The following is a 24,363-nucleotide window of genomic DNA, read 5'->3' on the forward strand; positions in this document are numbered from 1 at the left end:
CTCAGATGCTGAACTGTATCACACAGTAGGAACATGGAATATGCACCTTTAAGACTGTGGTAATGAGAGCTGGGGAAAGAGAAGGAACAAGAAACATGAACTTTAAGGAATATTCTTTTTATCCCCTTGTCTCTTTTTTTTGTGCCAGGAAAGAAAAAAGCTATTTGTCTTTTTTTCTTTCCTTGGGTCTCTCTCCTTTTTCTTTTTTCTTATATTTATGTCTTTTTTAAGAATTGAGATATAATTGACATACATTATATTAGTTGTGGGTATACAACATAATTATTATATATATATTTATATTTATATATATAGCAAAATAATTACTACTCTAGAGTCTATCAAGTCTAGTTAACATCCATTGCCGCACAGTTACACATTTTTTTGTGTGTGATGAGAACTTTTAAGATCTACTCTGTTAGCAACTTTCTTTCTTTCTTTTTTTAAGGTTTTATTTGTTTAATTGACAGAAAGAGAGATCACAAGTAGGCAGAGAGGCAGGCAGGGGTTGGGGGAAGCAGGCTCCCTGCTGAGCAGAGAGCCCAATGTGGGGCTCGATCTCAGGACCCCAAGATCATGAAGGCAGAGTCTTAACCCACTGAGCCACCCAGGTGCCCCAGTTAGCAACTTTCAAATATACAGTATAATATTATTAACTATAGTCACCTTATATCCTAACATTCCCAGGACGTACTTATTTTATAACTGGAGGTTTATACCTGTTGACTATCTTTACTATCTTTACCATTTTGCTCCCCACACCCTGCCCCCTACCCCTGCCTCTGGCAACCACTAACCTGTAGCCTGTATCTATGAGCTTGGTTTGTTTGTTTGTATTCTACATATAAGTGAGATCTATGGAATTTGTCTTTTCACTTTCCTTAGCATAATGCACTCAAGGTCCATTTATTGCAAATGACAGGATTTCCTTCTTTTTTATGGCAGCATAATATGTCATTATATATATGGTGCATTTTCTTCATCCAACCATTGACAGACATTTAGGTTGCTTCCATATTTATGTCTATTTATTGCCTGTCTTCTTTTTTCTCCTTTTTCTAGCCTATCTGGGGAGAAGAGGGGAGGAGTAAAACAGGCTCTCACGAGCAGAACTTTCTTTTTTTGTTTACTTTCTTTCCATCTCTTTTTATTACTAAAGAATATAGATAATTAAGCCATATGAACATATTAGTATGTTTGCATATCTGATCACCCCAAATTACAAACACAATAAATGGAACAATTAACAATTATTGTGCTAACAAACACAGTAAATGGAACAATTAATCACATATATTCTTTTATTTGTAACAGAAAAAACTTGTTATCCTTATAGCAAAAACTAATTAATACTTTAGTGGTTTTAAAACTAATTTGGGGGGTGCTCAGTGGGTTAAAGCCTCTGCCTTTGGCTCAGGTCATGATCCCGGGGTTCTGGGATCGAGCCCTGCATCGGGCTCTCTGCTTGGCGGGGAGCCTGCTTCTACCCCTCTCTCTCTGCCTGCCTCTCTGCCTACTTGTGATCTCTGTCTGTCAAATATATAAATAAAATCTTTAAAAAAAACCATAAAACTAATTTAGAACAGTTTTTCTTTTTTTTTTTTTTAAGATTTTATTTATTTATTAGAGCTCACAAGCAGGCAGAGAGAAGGGCAGAAGCAGGCTTTCTGCTAAGCAGAGAGCCTGATTCAGGGCTCAATCTCAGGACCCTGAGATCATGACCTGAGCTGAAGGCAGAGGCTTAACCCACTGAGCCACCCAGGCACACCAGTTTTTATTTCTTACATTAAATTTTTTTTCTGAGCTCTTTTAGAATGTTGCCTATCCACCATTCTTTTCTTTAAGTTAAGAATTGTCCAAAATTTACATTTTAATAGAAAGTATTCTTTTGGAAAGTAAAAAAATTAATAGCTTTAACACTTCCACACATTTCAGAACATGTATTCCTTGCCATGGTCTTATTGCTATTGAATAACAGCCCAGATTTCTAGGATTATATTTTGACCAGTTTAATTGCTTGGCCCTGTATTTATTATATAATAATTGATAGTAGATTTATTTTTTAGAGCAGTTTTAGGCTCACAGCAAATTCGAATGTAAAGTACAATACTCATATACCTTCTGACCTCACCCCCCCAATACACACATATATCCTTCTCCACTATTAATACTCTGCACCAGAGTTATATTTGCAAAGCCCTGTAATTTTAATTTGAACCAGACAGTGTATCCTCATATCACTAAAGAGAATGGCTTTTAAAGAAAATTTGGTTTCTACTGAGATACTAATTTAGAGAGACATTTTGACAATTAGTATGTTTGCCTAATTTTCCCCACTTCTCACTTGATTATCATAAGATTGTACTGACTTGGCTTAACTTAATGGTATGTCTTCAAACTTTTTAAACTTGAGTATAAATTTCTGAGAAAAGTGTAATGACTTTATGATTCCATGCCAATACAAATGGAAAATGAAATTACAGTGTAGGACTGTTGCTTTTGACTTTTAAGGATCATAATTTCAGAAATAGTAGTTTTATTTATATATTACTAATTATTTTAAGCATATCATGTTTCACTTAGCCTATATTTTTTAAACCTAGATATTCAGACCACCTAGAGATTGAAGGCTATTTAGAAGTCATAATTTGAAGGTAAAATGCAACTACGAAAGGATAATAGTAGAATAAATATTTTAAAAGGATTAAGTTAAGGAATGAGTAGAGGTGAGTAGGTTATGACCATAACAAGAATCAAAATGAAATTTCCAATAAGAAAAAGAAGATAAAATAATGAGATAATTTATTAATTTTTTAAAATTAATAACAAAAATGCAATTCTATTAAACATTTCCTTTTAAAAATAAACAGAAATAGCTTAAAGGAAAACTTAAAGTATTTCTCTACAATTATGCTTCAGTTCTATAGTCATTCTTAAATGTTACTTCTAAAAGCTATCTTCATCATCCACCATTTCACCTATAGCCCTTTTTAAAAAAATTTAATTTTTTCAATGTTCCAAGATTCATTGTTTATGCACCACACACAGTGCTCCATGCAATACATGCCCTCCTTAATACTCACCACAAGGCTCACCTGTCCCCCTACCTCCCAGCTCCAAAACCCTCAATTTGTTTCTCAGAGTCCACAATCTCTCATGGTTCATTTCCCCGTCTGATTTCCCCCAATTCACATTTCCCTTCCTTCTCCTAATTTCCTCCATATTATTCCTTATACTTCACAAGTAAGTGAAACCATATGATAATTCCCTTTCTCTGCTTGACTTATTTCACTCAGCATAATCTCCTCCATTCCAGTCCATGTTGATATTCATCCATATTCATCCTTTCTGATGGAGGTGTGATGTTCCATTATATATATGGACCATATCTTCCTTTTTTTTTTTTTTTTTAAGATTTTTTATTTGTTTGACAGAGAGAGAGAGAGATCACAAATAGGCAGAGAGGCAGGCAGACAGAGAGGGGGGAAGCAAGCTCTCCGCTGAGCGAGAGCCTGAGGTGGGGCTCGATCCCAGGACCCTGAAACCATGACCTGAGCCGAAGGCAGAGGCTTAGCTCACAGAGCCACCCAGGCACCCCTGGGCCATATCTTCTTTATCCATTCATCTGTTGAAGGGCATCTTGGCTCTTTCCACAGTTTGGTGATTGTGGCCATTGCTGCTATAAACACTGGGGTACAGATGGACCCTCTTTTCACTACATCTGTATCTTTGGGGTAAATAGCCAGTAGTGCAATTGCAGAGTCATAGCAAAGCTCTATTTTTAATTTTTTAAGGAATCTCCACACTGTTTTCCGAAGTGGCTGCACCAACTTGCACTCCCACCAACAGTCAACAGTGTAAGAGGGTTCCCCTTTCTCCACATCCTCTCCAACACTTGTTGTTTACTGTCTTGTTAATTTTGGCCATGCCGACTGGTGTAAGGTGATACCTCAATGTGGTTTTGATTTGAATCTCCCTGATAGCCAATGACAATGAACATTTTTTCATGTGTCTGTTAGCCATTTGTATGTCTTCTGTGGAGAAGTGTCTGTTCATGTCCTCTGCCCATTTTTGACATGATTATCTGTTTCGTGTGTGTTGAGTTTAAGGTGTTCTTTATATATCTTGGATATCAGCCCTTTGTCTGTAGTGTCATTTGCGAATATCTTCTCCCATTCCGTGGGTTGCCTCTTTGTTTTGTTGACTCTTTCCTTTGCTGTGCAGAAGCTTTTGATCTTGATGAAGTCCCAGAAGTTCATTTTTGCTTTTGTTTCCTTTGCCTTTGGAGACACGTCTTGAAAGAAGTTGCTGTGGCCGATGTCCAAGAGGTTACTGCCTATGTTCTCCTCTAGGATATTGATAGATTCCTGCCTCACATTGAGGTCTTTTATCCATTTCGAGTTTATCTTTGTGTACGGTGTAAGAGAATGGTCGAGTTTCATTCTTCTATACATAGCCATCCACAATTTTCCAACACCATTTGTTGAAGAGACTGTCTTTTTTCCACTGGGTACTTTTTCCAGCTTTGTTGAAGATTATTTGACCGTAGAGTTGCGGTTCCATACCTGGACTCTCTACTCTGTTCCACTGGTCTATGTGTCTGTTTTTGTGCCAGTTACCATGCTGTCTTGGTGATCACAGCTTTGTAGTGAAGCTTGAAATCAGGCAACGTTATGTTTTCTTTTTCAACATTTCCTTAGTGATTCAGGGTCTCTTCTGGTTCCATGCAAATTTTAGGATTGTTTGTTCTAGCACTTTGAAAAATGCCAGTGGAATTTTGATCGGGATAGCATTGAAAGTATAGATTGCTCTGGGCAGTATAGACATTTTCACAACGTTTATTCTGATCCAAGAGCATGAAATGCTTTTCCATCTTTTTTGTCTTTTTCAATTTCTTTCATGAGTGCTCTGTAGTTCCTCTAGTACAGATCCTTTACCTCTTTGGGTAGGTTGAATGTCATAAGTCTTGAGATGGAACATTTATTTTTGCAAATTTGATTTTATGACTTACTGAGAAAACTATTAAGTTGAGAAACAAAATTGCTGATAGTTATAAAAGCATTTTGAAAAACACAGAAATCATAATTTTAAACTCAAATGTGGTGAACTTTAAAGAGTTGGCTATTGGAATTTCACATCTGCAAATAGAAATGTATAATACTTAGGTTTTTATTTTAAAAGTTATCTTACTTGTTAAGGAAATTTAGAAAAAATATTTGGCAGTTTTATAAAAAGGTTTAAATGTTTTTAGTATCATTTTGAGAAGCTCCATTATTTTCAGATTCTAAAATGGTATTTGAGGAACAAATTTTCCTTTCCCAATATAAATAGTAAAACATTTGGACCAAAAATAAGCATTTCCTTCTGACCAAAGTTAGTATTGCATGAATTTTAACTGGCACTCTTGATATGGAGCTTTATAATCATGGAGGACAAAATAAAATAGGAAATATTAGATGACTCAAAGAAAAAGAACATATTAACCAGAGCTAAAATATCACATTGTCCATTCGATACATTTAAGCATTAAACTAAAGAGGAACGTCTCAGAATCCTGGCTTAGTCAACTTTAGAAGAAAATAAAACAAAACAAAAAACTAAGTTTATTTCTAGGTAAAATACTTTTCTACATAGAGAAGCAAAATATTTCAGAATTATTGATCCTACGAGACAAAAACACTTATTTATAAATTTTTGTGTTCTACATTTTTTATTAAGGAGACCTTATATTAAAGAGATTTTGCTATGATTAAAGAATTTATTATTTATTATTACTTATCATTGAGCACTACCCTTTCTCCTGCTCCCCAACTACCACCTTTTTAGGAGCATTTGTTACATGTTGCACACAGAAGAAGAAATAAGCTTTTGTAGATAGTTTTGTAATAGCTACTGCTTACCTGTTTTTGGTCTTTCTGGTTTTGAAGATCTTTAATCATTGTGAAGGATGCCAGTGGGTCTGGCAGCATCCATATGTTGCAAATATCAAAGGCTTTTTGTTTTTATTTTTTTTAAAGATTTTATTTATTTGTTTGACAGATCACAAGTAGGCAGAGAGGCAGGCAGAGAGAGAGGGGAAAGAAGGCTTCCCATTGAGCAGAGGGCCCGATGGCGGGGCTTAATCCCAGGACCCTGAGATCATGACCTGAGCCTAAGGCAGAGGTTAACCCAGGCATGCCCCCCTCTTTTTTTTTTAACTTGAGACTTAATAAAGATGACGAAAGAAGTTGTTGAAAGTGACTGAACCCACCTCAGTAAGAACTGTTTCGTTTTTTATATACACAACAAATGCGAAAGACTTGACTGATCTTTACTTAAGGAAACTGGGAATAGCTTCTAACCAATATGTATTATAAATAAAACATTCTAGTCCATACTGTGTTTTACTTTGTGCCCAGGTTGCTATTTTCTTACTTGTAAAGTCTACTTCTGGCTTCAGGACTTGTGTTTCTAAGTCCTAGTGTTTGTTAATGTCCTTGCTCAGAGTGCAGCCCTTTAACTTTGGGGGGTCCTTATTTTGTGTTCCTGTGGCAGCTCTGATTTCCTCTAATCTGCCTTGCAAATTACTGGCCCAGGCTATAGATTGTTTAGAGTGCTGTTGTTTTTTTCCAACCCAGGACACACTTCATGTTCATTATTTTGTGTTACACAAATATGACTTCTGTTGCTAAGAAATGCTAATAACATACACACAGTTTGTGTACCTGTCATTGGCTGCCCATTGCAATCAGAGCAAAAGCCAAGTGCCATACTTTGGCATAGGTGGCCCTAATGATATGATATCTTGCCTATCACTTTTACCCCCCTTGAAGACCTCTCTCACCTTTCCTTCTAACTTTCAACATACTGAGCTGTTTCCATTTTAGAAGCTTTGTCCTAGCAACTTGAGATAATTAAGCTGAGGTTTGAATGATGAGAAAGTGGCAGTGTGGACTGTCTTCTTCCACATCATTGTGTAGCCAGTACTTTATCACCATTTAGATCGCAGCTGAAATGTCCCTTCCTCAAAGAGGTCTCCCCAGACTACCCATCTAAAGTAGACTTTTCCCTTACCATGCTTCTTACTCTTTCCCATTATACTTATTTACTTCATTGCATTTTGCACTGTCTGAAATTTTGTTGTTTCTTTAATTTCCATACTGCTGTGTAAGCTCCATGAGGGCAGGTTCTATGTCTGTCTGGTTGGCAGTTGTATCCCCAAGCACCTAAAACACTACCTGGCATATAATAGGTGCTCAATAAATAGGAGTTAAATGCATGAGTGAGGGAATGAATGATAAAGAAATTTATAATATAGACTGAGCAATTCATTCCTTCTTTTTTTTGAAAAACAATGTAACAAACATGATAGTAAACTGGGTAGAGGGGTATTCACTTATAATCCCAGTACTTAAAGAATTATCATTTTATAGATTTTTCCTATTTGTGTATCTATTTTTCATACATGTACTGTACTTGAAATTTTTGATGTTTTATTTTTTTTTTGGTTAATGTTGTCAAACATTTTCCTAAATTCTCCCAGTAAGTCCAGTTGTTTTAAAGGCTATCTAGTACCACATTGAGTTGATATTCCATTGTTTAACCATTTCCTTAATATGCCAAATAATTTGTTTCTAACTTTTTGCTATTATAGATAATACTGCAATGAATAGCTTAATGAATATAGATAGCATTTTTCTTCCACTGAATAGGATAAACTATAAACATAAACTGGCTGGATTAAAAGGTATGAAGTTGTTCAGATATATTATGACATTTTAAATATTTATATCTTATAAATTGTAAAGGAATGTGTATCACTTTCTTTTAGAGTTTACTCAAATACTTTTCATAATGTTAAAATTGTATGATGCACACATTTAAGGATTAGATTAATTTTTTAAAGCTTTGGCTTATTTTATTAATTTCATAAAGGAATTTTTAAGTACCTTGTATCATAATTTATTCCTTTAGATTTACCAAGGAGTCTGAGCTCAGAGCTATGTAAATTCTATGAATAAATAAATTATTCCTATATTAAGTTTCACTTTTAGTAAATAAGGTAGCCATAAAAAGAAAAAGAAAACTATAGCTAGAATAAGGAATTTCATGACTGATGTAATAGAACAGATAATTGGGATTATAAAATTACATATGAGGGAAATCATAACTTTTCATGGTGAGTTTTAATGATATTTGCAATTTTTTTTTTACCTTTTTTGTTTTCTCAAAGCCAGAAGAAATTTTATAGGGAGAAATGATTTGAGTGCCTTTGAGAACCAATTTGGAAATGTCTATTAAAAAAGTATTCTTTAACTCTCCTAATTTCTCTGTGTGGAGAGAAGGTTACCTGTTTATAGAGGTCACACAAATAAAATACTCTCTGAGACGTTTCTCTTTGGACCTTTTTTGAACTTTTCGAATTGTTTGAAGTCAAATGTAAGTATTGTTTTTTATAGGTATAGAACAACCATGACATCTCTTGCATATATTTAAGTTCAAGGGTTTTGAACAGGTTCTATTTTCTATTTATATCCCCTTATAGTATCTCCTCTATAGTTTTCTTTTTTAAAAAAAATGATTTTATTTGTTTATTTGACAGAGAGAGAGAGAGATCACAAGGAGGCAGAGAGACAGGCAGAAAGAGACGGGGGAAGCGGGCTCCCTGCTGAGCAGAGAGCCCGATAAGGGGGCTCAATCCCAGGATCCTGAGATCATGAGCTGAACACGGGGGCTTAACCCACTGAGCCACCCAGGTGCCCCTCCTCTATAGTTTTCTTAAAGAAAGATTAACTTTTTCTCTTTAGCTATGTTATCCAGAGGATAGCAAAATAAAAGAACTGTAGATTTAAACATACATATGGCATTATTAAGCATTATATATATATGGCATTATTAAGCATTTTATGAAATCTGCATGTAGAGATGGGTATTTCACTTTTCCAAAACAAAGAGACTTTATTTTCTCTTCCATCTAAAAATTATTATTAGCATAAGCTCGATATTATTTTTTCCTTTTTACCTTGTCAGGTAACACATTCCCAGATTACCTTTCTCATGTCTTCTCCATGTTTTCTCACTTTCATTTATTTTAATAATTTTACCATGTAACAGGAAATTCATTTACTTTATCAGACAAATATTTGTTGGGCACCTACTCTATGCAAACAAGTTTTTCAGATATTAGGTATGCAAAAATGGCCAAAAAATCCATGCTCTTGTGGAACTTACACATCCAGTGGATAAGATAGAGAAATAATTATAGTTTAGAGAGTGATAAGTGCTAAGAAGAAACAAGGTAGAGAAGGGAATTTATGAAATATATTTTTTAAAGATTTTATTTATTTATTTGACAGAGATCACAAGTAGGCAGAGAGGCAGGCATAGAGAGAGAGAAGGAAGCAGGCTCCCCAGAGAGCAGAGAGCCTGATGTGGGGCTCCATCCCAGGATCCTGAGACCATGACCTGAGCTGAAGGCAGAGGCTTAACCCACTGAGCCACCCAGGCGCCCCAGGAATTTATGAAATACTGAGGATATGGACACTTGATGGGGGATGATCAGAGAAGGTTTCACTAAGAGGGAAATTTTTAAGAAAAAAACTGAAAGAAGTAAGAAGGTGAGCCATGTAGGTAGCTATGTGGGGAAGAGCATTCTAGTCCTAGGGAATAGCAAAACCAGTAAGAAGGTGTGTGCAGGAAGATTGGGTCATATATACGGGAAGAAGTTGAAGAAATAATAGAAACCAAGATCATGTAACAAATGTTTGAGTTATATAGTTATCTTTATTCTGTAATTTTCATATTCATTCTTTCTAGCTCTATACAGAATCATGTTTTCTTTTTATAAATTTACCTTAATAGCTTAAAAACTTGCCATTTTTACCATTTTCGAGTGGTAACATACACAAATTACTCAAAAATTTGTGCTTGTGAAAAGAAACACAATCTCATTTTTCTACTTGCCATTTATTTTAATAATTTTTTAAAAATTTAGTATCATTGTTTTGGGGGCTGCAGATGTTGACTAGTATCCCAGTACATGTGACTGGCAAATCCCATTGCCTAGTGTTACTTTATATAATATTCTTGTCATTTTCTTAAAAAATGTTCATCATTGCATCACTATTTTAAATTAATAATTTTCAATGGTGTCTTTTAAAAGCTAAACCTAATTTAAAAAAAAATAAAAAATACTAACCTTGAGAGTTATTGACCTGTTTAAGTTTTCTTGGAGACCTTTATCTGCTCTTGCTCTCTATTCAGCCAAAATAAATTATTTGCTTTCTATGAAAAGACCAGGCATCTAAGCAAATAAGTTAAACCTAATGGAAGGATGTCAGATTTAACTCAAAGGACTTTAATGAATTGAAGAGTTTGACTTTGTAATGTTAAGTTAGAGTGGACATTTGAAGTCTAAAGATTTTGCTGTTTAGTTCACCCACTGAATAGTTGTAACTCTTTCTGAACTTCAGTTTCCTTGTCTGTAAATGGGAGTCAAATTGCTTACTTCAGAGAATGTAATTTAAGAATATATATGAATGCTTAAAAAAAACTGTTTAGTACCATTCAGTGTAAGTAGTGTTGCTTTTTATTTTATTAGGCCATCTATGCTTACCTTTTATGTTCTTTGGCTTTGCTATGTGTGGATAATTTCCACAGCTTATAATTTTTTTTTTGGACTGGATGGTCCCTTTTAATAGATCTTTTTTGAAACTGCTTCTATAGGTAAATGGACAAGGCTTGCTTGTCACCCAGCAATGTGGTGGTGATTTTACTCTCAGTTCCAGCAGCCTCTGGCATTTATCTCAGTTAGATATTTACTTGCCCTCACTCTGAAGACATCTGTTAGCAAGGGGAAGTCCGCTTTGTTAGAACTTTTAATCGCATTAAACCTCTATTAGAGGTGATACCACCGAATCAACATCCTTTGGCCTATTTAGGAAGTAAACATTTCACTTAAAGAAACTTCGGTCAAAAGTTTATGAAGCATGAGAGACTATGGACTCTGAAAAACAATCCGAGGGGTTTTAAGTGGTAGGGGGGTGGGAGGATTGCATGGAGCACTGGGTGTGGTACAAAAACAATGAATACGGTTATGCTGAAAATAAATAAAAAATAAATTTAAAAAATTACAGTTAAGTAACAACAACAACAAAAAGTTTATGAAGCACTAAGTTACTGTACCAGCACATTGACCCACCAACTGTATCAGCACATTGACCCACCAACCCAGGGCAATGTGAAGCTTTCAGGGCCCCCTGAAGTGCATATTGCTGCTAGGTATGGAGTACCCAGGACATTCATAATAACTTTTGCTTTAAGTTTTCAAAAGTTGAAAGAATTTGAATAGAGCAGTGGTTCCCAAACTTCGCTGCACATTAGTCACTGGGAGCTTTTAAAAATCCTGATGTCTAGGTCATACCTCATACTAATTAAATCATAATGTCTAGGGTGAGAGCCAGGTATCAATAGTTCTTCAAGGTTCCCAGGTGATACCAATGTGTAGCAAAGCTTTAGGAATATGTGGCTCTGGCCTTTATTCTTTTGCTACCTATTACTGTTTCACATGCTTAGCATAATGAGTGAGAGCTTGAAAATCCTATCATGAGAAACACTTGAAAGTAGTAGGTAATGTCTGTCAAGCAGATTTGTGTTCTACATTTTTTGAGACGTATACTGTTTTACATAGTCTTATGTTGTTTTGAACTTTAATTTTCATTGCTGACCCATAGTAGATGTATTTATGTTATTTTTCCCATTTATTACAGCTATTTCCTTGACAACTTTAAATAAAACCATGCTTTGTGGCTTAAGATACAGAAGTATTAACTAGTTAGGAGTTTCATTCCTTTGTTTTGATTATAATAGCTGCTTTCAGAATAAAAGACCAACAGCCAAATTGTTTTCCAAGTCCATTTTTATTTTTCTCCAGTTTAGTAATAAACTGTTATAAGCTGGCCTAAATTTATGGTATGATTATGAATCTGAAGGAATAGATTATTTAGTTGTGTCACAGCTGCATTAATATTTCCTAATATACACAATGATTGGTGTGTGAGATAGAAACTGTACTTGCAGCATTACTAACTGTGATATTATGAGTGAATAATCATTTTCCCAAGATGGTACTTCATTAAGCCAGCCTCAGTATAATCTAATAAAAAAATCAAATTATAAGTGTGCAAGGAGAGTTCCTAAGTGTCTTGATTCAAATGGCCACAGTGTTATCTTAAAAACAATAGAAATTCTATTATGATTTGCAAAAAAATTTCTGTTTCATGGTCCATGTCAAATATGTGTGTGAAAAAATGCAGAACATGAATTGATGCTGTGAGTTTTTTCATTGTCATTTAAAATTAAAGAATATCACCCTACCGTCTCCAATGTTGTCAGAGCAATGTAAATTATGGAAATTTCTACAGTGCAGATATTTGGCTTAATTCATAACATTCAGTCATCCAGTTTTTGTTTTGGATCTTTTGTTTTTCTTGTTTTGCATTTTTATTTTGTTTTGTTTTCAGCCATCATTTTGTCTTATCATCTTCAATTCTAGAGCAACCTGACAACAGTAATGATACTACTGAATTGGGCATCCTTGTCATTCCTGAGATTAGTGTCACAAATGTGTCCGGAGAGAGAACCGGGAATGGGGAAAAAGGCAGAACACTAGGAGAGATTGATGCTCAGCATATACAGGGTGTGCAGGAAACAGCCACAGATCCTAGAACTGAGAGCAAAGTCTTGCCAGAGATCAGGAGGCAAAAATCTGTAAGAAAAATGATGGAGGATGGAATAAACTCACCTGGCAGAGTGCAGTTTTAGCAGAGCACTTTCTAGCTGCCCTCTAAGGTATCTCATGGCAAAGGGCCACTGCTGCATGTCTTAAGCCACAGTTGCACAGTCACAAAAAATTTGCATGTCATCTAATAATCAGAATGCATGAATTATGCACCACAATTTCTCAATGATCTAATGCTCTTTGGAATGGTCATACCTGTATTTTCTCTGAGTAAATTGTTATGAAAACTAAGGCAGAAAATTACTTCCAAAATAATTTTCTGCTTATGTTTTGAGATCTGAAATTATTTTTTTATCTTTGCATTTTTGCCATCCTTGATTTGAAGGATAATGTATATAGAATTTTAGCAAGTTTGAGCTCATGATATATATGTTCAGTTTTTTTAATCTAAGTAAAATAATCTAGAATGTAGTATGCAACCTTTAAAAAAATATTTAAAATATCTTTATACAATTTTTTTTTTAAGTTACTCCGTAAGAGCTTTGCTACTGGGGGAGAGTTTACCCCTGGTTTTTCTGTGTGGTATTTTTCCTAATTATTTCTGATCTTTTGCATGAATAGTAAGAGAACTCTTTCTAAAAACACGGTTGGGGGGGTGGTTTATGGCATGCTTTTTGTTTAATATACTCTAAATTACTCTTAGTTACAATGAACTATTTTTTTCTATTTTATAGAATGTTTTGATTTATCCATTAATTTTGGTCTATAATCTGTTGCTTTATGTAATTATGCTAAAGTTTAAAATATCATTGATTTGGTATTAATCATGAAACAAGAATTATTTAAAATACTTAATATTAATTAATCTTTGTTATTTCTTTGTTTAGGAAATGCAGAATTAACAGGTCAAGAAGAACTGATGGAGATATCTGAAGTTGACGAGGGATTTTATTCCAGGGCTGCGTCTAGTACCAGCCAGTCGGGTTTATCAAACAGTAGTAACAATTCTAGTAACAAGACAAGTGTAGGAAAGACTCAGAGACGGTCAGCAGGAAGCAAAACTGGAGGAAAAGAAAAAGAAACTCCAGGAGAGTCTTGCAAAGATCACTTTGCCCGAAAACAAACTCAAAGAGCCCAGAGTGAGAATCTTGAGCTTCTCTCTCTGAAGAGACTGACATTAACTACCAGCCAATCTCTGCCTAAACCTTGTAGCCATGGTTTGGCTAAGACTGCCGCAACTGTGTTTAGTAAATCCTTTGAACAAGTCAGTGGTGTCACAGTCCCACATAACCCATCATCTGCTGTTGGCTGTGGGCCTGGGACAGATGCCAATAGGTTTTCTGCGTGTAGTCTCCAAGAAGAAAAGCTTATTTATGTTTCTGAAAGGACTGAACTTCCAATGAAGCATCAATCAGGTCAGCAGAGACCTCCTAGTATTAGCATTACTCTGTCCACAGATTAATTAGTAATCGTTTTCTCACGTAACCAACAAATCTAGAGGGACAACTTTGCTTCTTTATGAAAGTGCCCAGGGTCTGTCATCCCTTTTCCAGACAGGAGCCCTGATGGCTTAAATTCTGAAGGCTACCTTGACTTTATGAAGGGAATGATATGTAGGTTGCAACAAGTTGAAATATGGTTTTGTTATTTCTTGGGTGTATTTTCGCCCTTGATTTGAGTCTTTTTTATTTGTTTCTGTTGCTCTAAGATTGTCAGTTTAATACATTTTGGCAGATTGTCTGATCAGAGTGATTACATCTCATGAGAGGTTGTGAATTCTTTTTTTAAAATAATTCCTATTTTGGTAGTTGTATGTTTGACCTTCAGAGTCAAAGGGAATCTCCATGTATGGGAACTGTTTCTGAAAGGAGGCAGAGGTGCAGCTCCTGGAAGTCTCCAGCTGACATGCAGCGTGGCAGTCTGAAAAAAAGGCATGTGAGAAAACAAAAATGATGTGTATGAAAAGTGCCTGATAAAAATATTTGTAATCAGATTATCCTTGAGATTACAAGAATCCTCGATATAAAGCACTGGAAAAATGCCTACTAACTTGGTACCTAGACTATAATTCCAGGGCCTGGGTAGAGGGATTTCTCTTGTTATCTTTGGAACATTTTTATATCAAAAATCAGATTGCTAGTAGATGTGTTGTCTTGAAGTATTTGATCTGGATTTAGCAGGTGAAAACCCCCTTCAATTCCTAAAATGTAATAGGCTATGAAGCTCACTTATCCTGCTGCTTGACTTTGGAAACCTAGATAGTTTGGTTTCCTATAATTCAAAGAACACATCATTGAAGACTTCCTGGAAATCAATGTAAATCGTGCAACGCAGCTCTCAAGATACCAGTGTCAACCATATAATACTGAATTATTTGTCAGCAAATGAAGGATATTAGGTAATATTTTTGTCTATAAAATATTGTGAAAGAAAACATATGGTTATTTATGTTTGTGTTCTTAAATTTAAAACTATAAAATGTGAAAAATTTAAACTTTTTTTCTGAACAGGCCTATTTTAAATATTCTTTTTATGATAGAATAATCAATGTAGTAGCCTCCAACTGAAAAATAAAAATGAAAAGGCAGTATGGCAGAAGCTAAACAAACTTGTATGTAGCTATGGAGAACTATGTGACCTCCAGGTAGATGTAAAATTTGATGTTTGCTAATGGTAGTTGTTTTGGCTATGGTTGAGGTTCCCTGTAAATCAAGTATCCTTAACTAATAATTCAGAGGGAGAGAGAGAAAGCAAGGCTGAGGATGAGAGTAAGTTGACTGAGAAGGAAGGCCTGGGGAGCAGTCCCCTCTTTGCGTCTTTCACTGTTAGTACATACATATTGGTTTCCTTATTTGCAGTCCCTCGCTCTGGTCACACAGAACATACTGGTTTTCCTTTTGTACCTACTTATGCAGAGCTCAAATGTGAGAAATTAATAGTCCTGAGGAGTGTTAAAGCATACACTATGAATGCAGTTTTGACTGTTAACTGCTTTGGCTACCATTTTAAATTTAATTCTTCAAAAAGCATGAACTAGTTTTCATTCATTAACTCTGAATAGAATATGATTTTTAATATAAGTGAATTTGAGTTTTTTAGTTCCAGTAGCAGAAATGGAATTAGATCTATTGTAGTAGGAAAAAAAAGACAACCAACCAGACAGTAAAAGTTGATATTGTATTAATTTAACAGGAATCCTGTGTACAATTTAAAATAGTTTAAAATGTCACTGTGAATTTCCTATCGTCTTTTTATAGTTCTTTAACAAAGAATTTCCCCCTAGGCATGTAGCTACTAATAGTATTAATAGTCTTAAGAACTAGTTTAGAAGATTAGCATTTTAAGCAAGTTAAGGTGCTTAGGAAACTTGTAGAAAAAGTTTGAGGAAACAGCTGGCACAAATGAGAGATCAGATTTTAATCATCAGCTGCTATAATGGATCTTCATTTTCGTATTATTCTAGATTATTGCTACTCCTGTAGTCTGAGGACCAGTACATAGCATTGGCATCACTAGGCATCTTGTTAAAAATGTAGAATTTCGGAGCCAGCTTTGATCTGCTGAATCAAACCTGCATTTGAACAAGATCCTCAAGTGATTTTTGTGCACATTAAAGTCTTACTTTTATTTACCAATACTAATTTACCGAGTTACTTACCTAGTATTTAGAGTTCTCAGTGGTCTCACAACTCTAGATCAAATATGTTAGATACTACATATTATAATCTTCATTGTTTTTAACAGCTGATGAATTTTTTATAGTGTCCATAACACTTATTAATCCTCTAATTCTAAATTTCTAATGATTTTCATTTATTTTTACAATAAAAATATAACATTTTATATTTTTCTTTTTAACTGTAATTGGAATCAGCGTTATAGATGCCACAATTTTACATATGAAAGGGGTACCATCCTTTTATACAATGCAGAACAAATCTGCATGCATATATTATTTTAAAAACTCTGAAGGCTTACTCAGTGGAGTGGATCTGAATTTATGCTTCAAATTATTTGCACCAGTTGATTTTCCAGGGTATGAAGTTATGTTAATAGTAAAATTATTTATAGTACTTTTGATACTATTTCAAATAAGGATTATACATTTGAAAATTTTTATAAAAATTATAAATATTAGATAATGTTAACTTTGGTAACAATTACAGTGATCCCTATTGCTCTCTTCCTACTCATCTTTTCAGATTGAGTTGGAGTCACATTTGTAGGTTTTTTCATTAAGATCCTGATATAACCATTTGGTCACAGGTCTCCTGCATATCCAGAATAATACCCTTACCACAAGAAGGATTCTGCCCAAATGGGTCCTTGTACCCAATACTTCAAAGAATCTGAACAGAAATTGTAGTTCCATTCCAAATTTTAAGCCCTTAGAGGTTCTTGAACCTCTTCCAACCTCTCCCTCTTCAAAACCCAACTTACCTGAGATATTCTGATGAAGCTGGGTCCCAGCATTTGCCTTTGGAATGAAGTGCGGGAGAGAACAAAAGTAGACTTTCCAAGAGGACCCAGGGTAAGTGAGCACCATGGAATCCCTTGTACACCACCATGAAACTTTTTAAGGCAGCTCTGTAGTCTTGAAGGTTAGAAATCCTGAGTCCTTAAATGATGACACAGTTTGTTTTGAATAAGCAATGTTTCATTGCCCTTTTCAATTATGAAGCAATTGCTTAGCAAACGTTACTCACATAAAAACAAAAAGTTGAATTAAAGTGAAATATATTTTTTTAAACCAAAATAGATAAAAATGATTTCAGTTCTAAGGGATTTTTTTCCTGTTTTGGAAGAATATAATTAAAATATTAAAACCTTTACACTCAAATTATAGAGAAAAAGTGTACTCTGAGACATAATTTTAAATAAATATTGAAAATAAGGCTGTTTAACATTTGAATCTATAGGCACAATAAATTTATACTTTATTAAAGGGAAGCACACATCAAAGAATCTTTATGATAAATAATGTGAATGAAAAAATGTTTTTTAAAAAGCCACTAAAGAGAAGAATAATTTCATGGGTACATAAATTAAGCATTTTAGATAGAAATTAATGTATAATAGTGTATTCCCAATCTTTGGATGAAAAATAAAAATAATTTCTTTAATTAGCATGTATTTATACTTTTAGATTAGTTGCTTAGTAAAATTATACTCAATACTTTGATTGTTCACATTTGTTTAATTTTGTTAAATTCTTTATCAGAACGTAAATACATTGTCTTCTGTACTTTGTGTGTACCTAAAGAGACTAGCAGTGAACATTTTGGAAGATGTTTTTGTGTTTTTTAATAGTAAAGTTCTAGAGTACCAGTATCTTGATATAAAGTTTCTGTTAGTAAACTCAAGATCTTATTTTGTGTACCTCTTATCTTTTAATCATGTAGTGATACTAATCTTTTCATAGTAAATATACTTGTTCCTAATTGTATTCCCAGAGTTTACATTCCTAAGAATAAATTATGACTTTGCATATTTTTATGTGCTCTCTACCTTTTTAAGGCTATGGAAATAAACTGGAGTTTAGTTTTTTGAAGTTTTGTGTATTTGTGTAAATGTTGTCCATATGCAATACTTTATACAACAGTGTTGCCTCTTGTTTTATTGAAATAAAAACTGAAAAAATATTTTTTCCAGATCATTTTACTCATTAAAAACATCATCATAAATTTTTGCAAAAGTCATGATGTGGAGGAAGAAAGTAAAAGAGGAAAACTTAGGTGAGTTGAGCCATTGAGAACTTTTGGGAGTAAGCCATAGGACAATAACATCTCGTTTTTGGCTTTGTTTTTCCTGGCCCAGGGATAGGAAGTGATAAGTCCACTGATGTCCATTCAAAAGAAAATGAGCTCCATGGTTCATAAGCTATTGATGCATTATTTATCATACCAGAAGCACAGGCAAATTTAGGTAACAATGCTTTGCCCTTTTATCTTTAATATGAGTCATGAGTCTTGATCTTTTGAGTGCAGAGATTCTATGCCCCTAGTTCTTAGCATAGTACTTTTTGCACAGTAGGTATTGAGACATTTAAGGAATGAGTGAATTAGGCTGATGTTAGTTTTGGGAAAAATCAAGAATAGAGGGTCTCCAAAATATTGTATTACAGTAAAATTTTAGAATTTCATTTATTGGCTCTAGGAAATCTCTGTGGTACTACTTGAATTGCTTTACTGTGTCTGCTTAGAAACAAGACCCTCTTAGAAACTTGAAAAGAAATTCCTGTTATGTAGTTGATTGTATATTTGGATAATTCCATTTTATCTTAGGAGCTAAGTAATTTGGGAAATGTTTCCGGAACTACTATTAGAAGAGTATTCATAAAGAACCACAGCAGTGGTTTTGTGAGCAGTATATTAGCCTTATGAAATACACACTCTTGTAGTGACTTTAGTAATCCCAATAAATAGTTAACTCACCTCCTAGAATCTGACTATGCTAATACCAACATAATTATTTTTGTAATTATTAAGAAAGGCTTTAAAAACAATTCTAGTCATTTGCTAATTTTCCGTGCATTTTATGGTGGTGGTGGTGGTTATACATAGCTATATATGTAACGAAAATTATAGTCTCTATTAATTTTCAAAACAATTCTATAAAATGAGTAGAATCTCCATTTTACAAAAGAGGAAACTGAAGTTCTGAGGGCAGACAACTTGCCCAAGATCACATAGCTGCTGGGTGCAAAGCCAGGGCTTGAACACAGGTATTATGGCTCTCACTTTCCTTTTTTATTACTTGGTAAAAGGAGGTACTAAGTAGATACTACATAGTGGACATATATATGAAATTCAACCATCCCATCTGTCTCATAGGTAATAGAGTTAAGTTTTAATGCAAAAATAAAAGTTTTCCAAAAATAAATTATAATATGTTTTGTAGAACTTTAGATAATTATGTTTCAGTAGTAAATTGAATGCTGGCTATTCTATTAAAGACATGGTAAGAAAGCAAATTAAGGGGCGCCTGGGTGGCTCAGTGGGTTAAAGCCTCTGCCTTCAGCTCAGTTCATGATCCCAGGGTCCTGGGATCAAGCCCCGCTGGGCTCTCTGCTCAGCAGGGAGCCTGCTTCCCCTTCTCTCTCTTTCTGCCTGCCTCTCTGCCTACTTGTGATCTGTCTGTCAAATAAATAAAATATTTTTTTAAAAAAAGGCAAATTAAGATTTTTATTAATTTTTTTTACCTGCCAGATAGCTAGAGATGAAAGAGGCTGATACTAGTATAGATGTGGGAAAGCATTAGTCTCTGAGATAATTGGCAGAACAATTAAGGCAGCTAAGTTGGTAAGCAGTTCAGCAAGGTCTATCAAATTTTAAAGTGCACATATCTCTGACCAAGCAATGCTATTCTTCTATATCTATTCCATTCTTTATAATCCGTAGAAATTTGAGCATAAATGTGTGAAGGTATTCATTGCAGCATTGCTTATAATAGCAAAACAAAACAAAACAAAAGGCAATCTAAATGACCATTATTAGAAGACTGGATAAATTACAGTACATGCATACAATGGAATATGATGTAGCTATTAAATATAATGCAGATCTGTATGTGATGATTATTCAAGATTATATAATATTATATATTATAAGAAAGATTATATAATGTTCCTTGAAAAAATTGTGTCATTCATTATATGTATGTGTTTGTGTGCATGTGTGTGTATATCTATATATATATGATCCCATTTCCATAAGAAGTGGATGGAACATTTAATCAGTATTATTTTTATAATATGCTTCTATAACATATATTATATATAAAACATGTATATATAATATGTATATAATATATGTGTGTATGTATAATATATACATGTGCACAAACATGTTTGCTGGTATGCATGGAGGAAAGCATTATTTTTCTAAGCATGATTTAAATATAGCCTGCATTAGGAAAAAAACTGGTGCTTTTTAAAATAGAGATTCCTGAACCTTGTGCTAATCCCCCTAAATCAGGAACACTGTGAAGCATGAAATATGGAAACCTATATTTCCAACGAGTTCCTCAGTTAATTCTATATGAACTTAGTATTTGGCCTAGTAGCTGATAGCAATGAGTTGATTATTTTTGTATATCTGGCAGTAGTTTGTAGTTAGAAAAGACAAACTTCTTTTTAAAAAATAATGAAGTGAGGTGAAATTGACATACAATGTTATATTAGTTTCATCTGTAATGTAATGATTAAATACTTGTATATATTGAGAGATGGTCATCACAAGTCTAGTTAACATCCATCACCATACATAGTTACAATATTTTTCTTCTCTTGTGATAAGAACTCTTAAGATTTACTCTGTTAGCAACTTCCAAATATGTGGTAGAGTATTACCGAGTATAGTCATCATGTTGTGCATTACATCCCCAGAGCTTATTTATTTTATAACTGGAAGTTTGTACCTTTTGATCCCCTTCCCCCACTTTGGCCACCCTCTCTCATTCCTACTTTCTGACTTAATTTCACCTAGCATAATGTCCTCATGGTCCATCCGTATTATGGCAAATGGCAAGATTCTCTTCTTTCTTTATGGCTGAATAATAATCCATTGTTGACCACAGTTGGCCCTTGAGCAACACAGGTTTGAACTACATGGGTCTACTATATGCAGATTTTTGTCTGTAAATACAGGGCTGTAAATGTATTTTTTCTTCCTTACTATTTCCTTAATATTTTCTTTTCTCTAGTATTATAAAAATACTGTACATAATACATATAACATACAAACTATGTGTTGACTGTTTATGCTATTGATAAGACTTGTGGTCCATAGTAGGCTAAATTTGGGGGAATTCAAAAGTGATATATGGATTTTCAGCTGCATGGGGGGGTCACCACCCCTAACCTCTGCGTTGTTCAAGTCAGCTGTATATGTTTTCTTTATTCATTCATCCATCAGTGGACTCTTAATATTTTATTTATTTATTTGACAGAAAGATCACAAGTAGGCAGAGACAGGCAGAGAGAGAGAGAGAGAGGAGGGGAAGCAGACTCCCTGCCGAGCAGGGAGCTCATGACCCGAGCCAAAGGCAAAGGCTTAACCAACTGAGCGACCCAGGTGCCCCATCAATGGACTATTAAGGTTGTTTCAGAAAGGACAAACTTCTTGAAGAGATCTTGTTAATAAAGCAAAACCATGAAAACTTACTGCAGTAGCTGAGTACACTGCCTTGATGTGCTTAGCCATACCTCAAGACCAGAAGGTTAGATGTTAGAGGTTTGGGAATCTGTGCTCAAATGGTTTAAGGCATATCTGTCAAGAGAGGAAACGGGTCAGATTTGACTAAATTAATGAAATGGGTTAGGATTCGTGGACACAGTAAGCAAGGACCTTGAGGAGTCTTGATAAACTGTTTAATGAAGGAGCTGTATGCCCAGGTAAGCAAATTATTGTCTCCAACCTATCAGAATTTAAAGCAAACAAAAAATTAGGGACTGTTTTATTTTTTTGTTTGCTTTGTTTACAATCCTCTTTCCTAGACAAAGATTTCCCGGAATAAACAACTAAATCATATTGACACAGGTGAGCTAAAGTCTTACCTAAATCGTATTGACACTGATGGTTTCAGGTCTGTTTCTCCCCATTCAAAGATTATAAGTCAATATTATAAATACAACATATTGATAATGTCTCTTAGTGACTTCTTACGGTTCTACTGAAAATTTATAAAAGATTTCTTCTGAAGCTTCTTGACCCCTTTATCATGCTTGGTTCGTACTTGGTAAGTGCTCTAATATAATCCACATCACAATGTATTGTGATTATCTTTCCACATTCTCTTCCACACAAGACCATTGCCCTGTGTGTTAGTTTGGTATACTACCTATTACATAGTAGTAAATAAGGATTTGTTTTACTAAATAGAATGTGAATCCAATCCAGAAAATGGCTGGCAAATAGGAGATCTGTGTTGTTCCTCTTTCATTCAAAAGAAGTCAGGGAAGCTCCTTTGATTCTCCATCATACATCCATACAGAGATAAACGTGAAAGTTGTAAAACCTGACTACTTTGGTTCTTTAAAGTGTATCTGCATAAAAGTTTCTTAAGAAGCAAATTATGATACATCATGCATTGTTTTGTTTTGATTTACTTAAAGTAATGGATTACTTAAAGTAATGGATACCATGAAGATTTTCTGGGCTAGCGTTCAAAATTTATTTTTTTCTTCTATCATATTCTTTTCTGTGTATCTATGGTGCACATGAGTGATATCTATACTCACCAGAAAACAAAGTAGGAAAGACCTAATTTCAACACAATAAATCCTCATTTCTTGTTTCATTGCTTCCTTTTATAGAGGCTACAAATATATTTAATTTTTATGTCCCAGGTCCACTACTATCTAATGAAGGTTGGTAGTACATTTATCTTAAAAATTTCCTCTATTTAACTGAGATGCTTCTACTTCTATCTTACTCTGCATACTATAATTTTTACTAACATTTTCTTCTCTAAATCTCTTAATATATAATCTTAAGAAACAACACATCACCAATTCCTCTTCTGTTTCAATTCTACTCTAGTGTAGAATCTTGTTTAAATATCCATTTATATCCATCAAGTTGAATTTAATGAGGCGTTTGTCTCAAAGAAAGAGAAAATAAATGAGCAAGAAGGCAAGCCCATGAACTATAATAGGAGAGAATACTGTATTTCCCAGTTCATAGAGGAAGAAAAAATGGAGCCTTATTGTACAAGCAGTAAAGACAGTGGTAATACAACCCTACTCAATGATGGTATGGAAAACAGTAAGGAAAGGAACTCCTTAGAGTGAGAATAAATCTAAGCAGTATTTCTTGTCTGTTTTGCACAGAAGGTGAGATTTCTAGGTCTACACCATCTTATGACTCATAGTTGGTGAAGGACATGAAAGTAGTAAGCTAGGAAGATGAATGATAAAATTTGGGAGATAAATGTATAGTTGAATTTCTCAAAATTGTTTTAGATGGTAAGCATAATTGTTTTCCACATAAATACTGAACAAAGACCCTACTGCAAAGGAGATGCTAAATAACTAGATGGTCAAGTTGATTCTGAAAGTGTTGACAGATCTTTTTTTGATATCCCAGTCCTTGCTCAACCACATTATGAACAAAGTGGCTATCCTGGGAAGATTGGGACTATACATGGACTTCAAAAATATGGCCCTCTTTTCATCAAGGCTACCCTGGTTACTTCCACTGCTAAGAGTCCCAGTAAGCAGGGGGACCAATCCTTAGATGTCATGCCCTAAGGTGAGCAAATAGTTGGTTAGCTCCAGGTTTATGATATTAAATCTCTTTTCTTATGAAGAGGCAGCTATTTTTCCTCACAGAATGGGCTATGTGAATCTGGATTTAGATTTGCCTTCCCTATATGCTGTGCTTATATGCGCAGTTTTAAACACTCTATTCATCATGATTTTCCTCAAAATGTTGCACTTAAGGAGCTTATTTTATAGTATAAGAAATAAAGTAAAAGAGGAATTCCACTTCCAGTAATGGCAAAGTATGTAGTGTAAACATCAAGATTTCCATGGACAACTAGATAATCTGAAAACAATCTTTAAAATAGAAAATTCTAGAAAGGCAAGACCAGCATTAGGGCCAATTCTTACCTGGAGTTGTTGGCTGATTCTAGAAGAAGCA

At 34.4% G+C, this 24,363-nt stretch overlaps 1 protein-coding gene across 8 annotated transcripts in view; it reads left to right on the top strand.

Moving 5' to 3' along the window:
* Positions 1 to 24,363, top strand: part of HYCC1 (hyccin PI4KA lipid kinase complex subunit 1) — a 102,560-nt gene that overhangs the window by 54,950 nt on the left and 23,247 nt on the right. For 5 of the 8 annotated variants that reach the window (XM_082693741.1, XM_082693740.1, XM_082693742.1 and 2 more), the window contains one exon: positions 13,606 to 18,360. The exons of 1 other annotated variant lie outside the window; for it this stretch is intronic. In XM_082693741.1, coding sequence (XP_082549867.1) covers positions 13,606 to 14,180 — 575 coding nt within the window. In that variant the 3' untranslated portion in view covers positions 14,181 to 18,360. 2 more of the 8 variants (XR_014301343.1, XM_082693745.1) reach the window with 2 other exon arrangements.

The sequence above is a fragment of the Mustela nivalis genome (genome assembly GCF_964662115.1).
Source record: "Mustela nivalis genome assembly, chromosome: 12".
Taxonomy (NCBI): domain Eukaryota; kingdom Metazoa; phylum Chordata; class Mammalia; order Carnivora; family Mustelidae; genus Mustela; species Mustela nivalis.